This window comes from Triticum dicoccoides, chromosome 5A (assembly GCF_002162155.2).
Source record: "Triticum dicoccoides isolate Atlit2015 ecotype Zavitan chromosome 5A, WEW_v2.0, whole genome shotgun sequence".
Classification (NCBI taxonomy): Eukaryota; Viridiplantae; Streptophyta; class Magnoliopsida; order Poales; family Poaceae; genus Triticum; species Triticum dicoccoides.
The window spans coordinates 180180317-180185555 of NC_041388.1; the positions used below are offsets into that span (position 1 = coordinate 180180317).

Sequence of the window (5239 nt, forward strand, 5' to 3'; positions counted from 1 at the left end):
CGGACCGCCGCCATGTAGGACCCCCACACCCCCAGCCCACTGAAGTTCCCATGCCGGTCCACTTTTCTGCCACTCACCCCTTGCTTTGCATCTGCGCCGCCGCCCAGGCATCCTTGGACATCTGCAGCCCCCACCAACACGCCTGCCCGCCTTGGACTACGCCGCCGTCCACCCAAGATCCCTTCGCCCCCCTGTCAACAATGTCCATAGCGGACACCACGCCCGGCAGGTGTTCGGTCAAATGCCAGAGCTTTTTTCTTGAACTTTTTGTTGTTTCCTAGAGTAATTCGATGGCGGGGTACTTGGTGATCAAGGATGAGTTGTTGTGTCATGCGCAGTTGGTCATATCTGCGGCCTTTGTAGGCAGGAACTCAAGGGGCTCGATCTTTTGGCAGCGCGTGCATGCTTCGTTTCATGAGCAAAAGGATTTCGCGCTTACGGCATGCACGCCATCCATGAACGCAATGTGAAGTCGGTATCCCATCGATGGTACACCATCTGCAACTCCATGAAGTATTGCGGTGCGATTCACCAAGTAGAGACAGTGTGGCCATGGGGCTTGTCAACCATGGAGATCGTTAGTTTTGCTCCTTGTTGCTCTACATGTTGGTTAATTCATTCACTCACTCAATGTTGCTCTACACATTGTATAGCCTGCACGCGCTGGCGTGATGTACTATAGGACCGAGGGCAGAAGGCCATTCACGCACATACATTGTTGGATGAAGCTCAAGGGGCTGTATGTGTGGGACAACATATGACAATTCTGACTCAAAAAACGTTGAATTCGGTATCGATGAATTCAAAAAACTTGTTGAACATCCAGTTATCTCAAATGTAATATTTACATTCGAACTATTATTGTACTAGAGATATTTGCATGTTATTTATGGATGAATTGTGCTATTTTCTATAATTAGGACCAGTCCGCAAACAAATAGTATTTCCGTTTCAGGGGACGATGTTGGAGATGCCCTAAGAAAATACGATTTTGTTGCTAGCTGCATCAGATATATACTGCAAGCCGTGCATGAGGGCCAGAACCAATAAACTGTCCGGACTAAGGGCAATTCCAACGAGGTTCACCAAAACGGACACGTCCGGATGTGTCCACGGACAGCGCATAGGGTCCATCCAACCCTATATATCAAATGTCCGCCCTTTCTCCAAAAAATAATGGAATACATGTCCGCCATGCGGCCTCACTTTGAATCATTGATCGATAGCAATTCAACCATACATTTCAATCCTAGTAAAAGCGCCGGATGTTCAGCAAGTTTATAAAATTCATCAATCCCAAGTTTAACCATACTTTCGAAAGCGGCCTTGATCTCAAGCTTTCTCTCCTCCATCTTGAACCTCTTCATCGGCACATGTTCACCAAGATGTTGTGCCCCTTGAGCTTCATCCAACAATGCATCAATATGAAGGGCTTGCACTCCGTCCTTTGGTACAATGCGGCTCTACGGCAGCACGTACGGGCTATACAATAACGTGATAATCAAGTTGCAACATTGAGTGAATCAATGAATTGACCAACACGTAGATAGATAACAAGCAGCAACACATTGACGTGCCCCGTGGCCACCTTCTTTCCACTTGTGCAATCGCACCGCAATACTTCATGACGGCATTTGAAATGGTGTACCACCGATGGAGTAGTGACTTCAGATTGCGATCATGGATCACATCAAATTGTAGGGCCAGCAGTGCTTGTGCTCATGGAACCAAGAATTCACATGTTGCATGTCCTTTTGCTTCATGCCTACAAACCGCGCACTTGTGGCAACCACGCGTCACACAACAATGCATCCTCCCTCACCGAGTACCCCGCCATCGTGCTTGCTTCATGTTAAACAAGGAGAAAGTCAAAAAAAATCTCAATGGCATTTGGCCGAACACTTGTCGGGCATGGTGTCCACCATGGAAGGTGTCGGCAGGGGGCGGATGTTACCTGGGTTGCGGCCAGATCCAGGTGCAACGGCGGTGAAGTACAAGGCGCCTAGGTGGAACAGCGGAGGTCTGGCTAGAACTGGGCAGCAGCCGGAGTGGTAGAGGCGGTGGCGGTCTTGGTGGGTGCAGATACAAAGCAAGGGGGAGGGACTGGGTGGGTAAAAAGGGATACGGGAGAGGGTTTTGGGTGGGCTAGGTGTGTCGGGGACACGGTGGGTGTCCGTACACCCCAAACCTCCCACAAGTTTGTTTCCAGTTTGGAGGAAATAGACTGTCTAGACCGGTTCGCGGATGTTTGATGCACGAGGTTGGACGGTAAAAAGTGTCCTGACTGCGTTATCCGAACGTTTAGGGGCATTTTGATGCACGGCATTGGAGTTGCCCTAATATCACACTTACAGAACGGATTTCACCACATATTTAAAAAATAGATGACTTTATCAAGTTTAGATACAAACCATTTGCCAGCAAAATTTCTACAGTTACTGTTAGGGTTCTATGCCGCATAGTGGGCAAGTTAGGCCACCGATGAGTGATCAGCCATAGCTGGTTCGCTCAGCAGATTTCATGATGCATGAAACTGACTTTCAGAACCCCACCAAAATTGGAGTTTGTTATGGATGATAAATGTCAAAGTTTGGGCATGTGCATATTGTTGGTACTTCAAAATAAAACAAGTAGGCTCTAGTCTACGCTAAAGTTAAAATTGATCTCAAATATGTAATGTACATTACCTGAAAACCACATTCTGAATTCTCCTGAAACTTATCATCATGCTTAAAGGAAACCATTATGGTTTTGTCAGAGTCAATCTGCGGCAGAAAAGCCATAAATTTAGTAGGTTATTCTGCCACAATTGACAGAAATAAGAACGTGAAACAGCAGATGAATGCAGTAGCATAAAATTTTAAAACTGTTATCAGGCATAAAATTTTGAAACAGCAGATTATTATGGTTACCTTGACCTGTTAAGCTTTTATATCTATACATTTCGAATTGCAGCAAGTGTAGCAATAAATGCCATGATTCTGGTCAATATCTACTATATCTAAATAGGAGCCCCCCACTACTTGATTTCTCTTAACATGCAGGGTATCCACATCAGCGTGCCATGTCATCAGTTATCCACCGATCAAGCCGTACGTGAGACATGCAGCCTATCCATCTTAACTACCGCGAGCATGATCTTCCGTCGACTTTGGCGTGCAAGATAGGAGTAATTAGTAAAAGAAACGTCTATCGCTAGACTCTGCATGCAACGTCCGTTGCTAGGCATGCCTAAATAACGATCAATACTACGTGCATGCAGCCGTTCCACGCATAGCAATTAACACAGGATGTGAAAAAGGAAACTGCTTTCATTAATACTCGGACGATTAGGTTCCTTCATCTCACGAATAAATCTCCATCGATTTCCCTAAAAACATCCCAACCAGGTCTTCTCATTTTCTCTATATCGCCTCCCTCTCTCTCTCTCTCCATCTTGCAATGTCGCCGGCCATGGGTCCATAGCCATCAGAGAACCGGGCCATGGCGAGCGGCACCGCCACCTCAAACGCGACGACCAACATCCTTCTGGCAGGTCAGTTCTCCGATGAGCACTACTCCCTCGACAAGTCGCTGACCCTAGCCGAGATATTCCAGCTCGCGGCCGGTGCCCTCCCCAAGAAAGGCTCGAGGTGATGCTCACGGACCAGAACATGGTTGTCGAGCGCTTCTGTAGCACGCTTCGGCCTCCACTGTGCGGACACCGGCGCCGGGAACGCCTACGCGTGGGTGGGCGACGCCGAGGTGTGAGTGCCCGGCCATTGCTGGGTACGGTCCAATAGTATATGTACTGATTTCATGCTTGACTGAAAGAGGGTCAGGTTTTCTTACCTTTTGCTCATCTGCTCATGTATTTGTATGCAATGGAAAGCCTATAGATTTCTTATTCCAGTATACCGGGTGCATACCGTAATTCAATTTTGGTTCATCAAATACTAACATGATTTTCGAGGGGATTATATTTGTATCTTTCTAATTGACTTGCAGCTGGCACTAACCCTTTGTATATGATCGTTTGTTATACACTCATAGTGGATTGATTTATTTTTTCTACCATACATTGTTGTTAGCCAGACGTTTCTAAGTGGAGCACCTTCAGTCATTTGTGCACCTACAAGTGTGTAATCTGGATTATATATGTTTACTTTTTTCTTCAAAACAGCAATCTTCATTATGAGTGACAGCATTAGTTCAACGCCAAAATCTGTCTCAGCACTTTTATGGGCCTTTAGAAATTGTGACAGGATTAGTGCAAATACTTTTGCCCCTCTTGAATCTTGATAGCTCTCTTAAATCATCACTTTAGTTCTAATGATGACCAGTAACATATCTACTATATCTAAATTGGAGCACCCCACTACTTGATTTCTCTTGACATGCAGACTATCACATTGCGGAACAATGTTGCATTACTACACCCGTGAAGCATCACTCTGTTAGTACCTTGCATCCTCATAGTTGGTAAGCGCAGCAGCTATGAAAGAGCTGTAGCATCTGATTTGTGCATTCCATGCATGATATTGTTATGCTTAGGTAGTTGGTAGTTACTAATCGCTAATACTCCGCCGTTGTGAGTAGAAAATAATAAAAATGCCTTTTAGGTCTTGATGTTTGTGATCCTAAACCTACATATTTTTCTATAATTGTATTAGTATCTCTTAAGAGATTGCTTCCACTTAAGATTTTCCGTGTGCATTATAGTTGCTTTCTATAAATTCCCGCCGCAACGCGCGGGGTGTCTTCTAGTTATTCACTGTTTTGGGTCAGCTATTTCTTGTAACTGGTTGGTTACCACATAGAAATGGAGAAGCCATGGATATGCAGAATCCAATGAACATAAATTTTCCCGACAAAAAACCTTGCTTTGCGTAAGATTAACCAATGTTTGATATAATTTTTGTATACACCATGTTACACTGCAAGTAACAATATGGTACTGCATACTATGTTACATCACCAGCTGACAGTTTTAGAGGCCAAGGTGCATGTTCTACCATTAATAGGGAACAAAACTGAGTTCAACATAACAAAGCTTGTGTTGACAACAGAAATATGCAAGAGAGCTTGATGCAACCAACAATTATACAGGAAGCAATCTTAATTACTGACCGCAGGCAAATCAATATCAGTAGGGACGCGCTTGCAGAAATTGCCAGAATAGTCTTGAACTTGAAGCCCCTTGTACACATGGAAAAGGAAACAGCATAATAAGGTACTATAGGACTATGGAATGAAAACG

At 44.8% G+C, this 5239-nt stretch overlaps 1 protein-coding gene across 1 annotated transcript in view; it reads right to left on the reverse strand.

Annotated features, from left to right (window-relative positions):
• LOC119300674 (protein transport protein Sec24-like CEF) overlaps positions 1–5239 on the reverse strand; it is a 29649-nt gene that overhangs the window by 2290 nt on the left and 22120 nt on the right. Inside the window, exons 16-17 of the mRNA XM_037577579.1 lie at positions 5110–5178; positions 2688–2765 (exon numbers count right to left, since the gene is read on the reverse strand). Coding sequence (XP_037433476.1) covers positions 2688–2765; positions 5110–5178 — 147 coding nt within the window. The remainder of the gene's footprint in view (positions 1–2687; positions 2766–5109; positions 5179–5239) is intronic.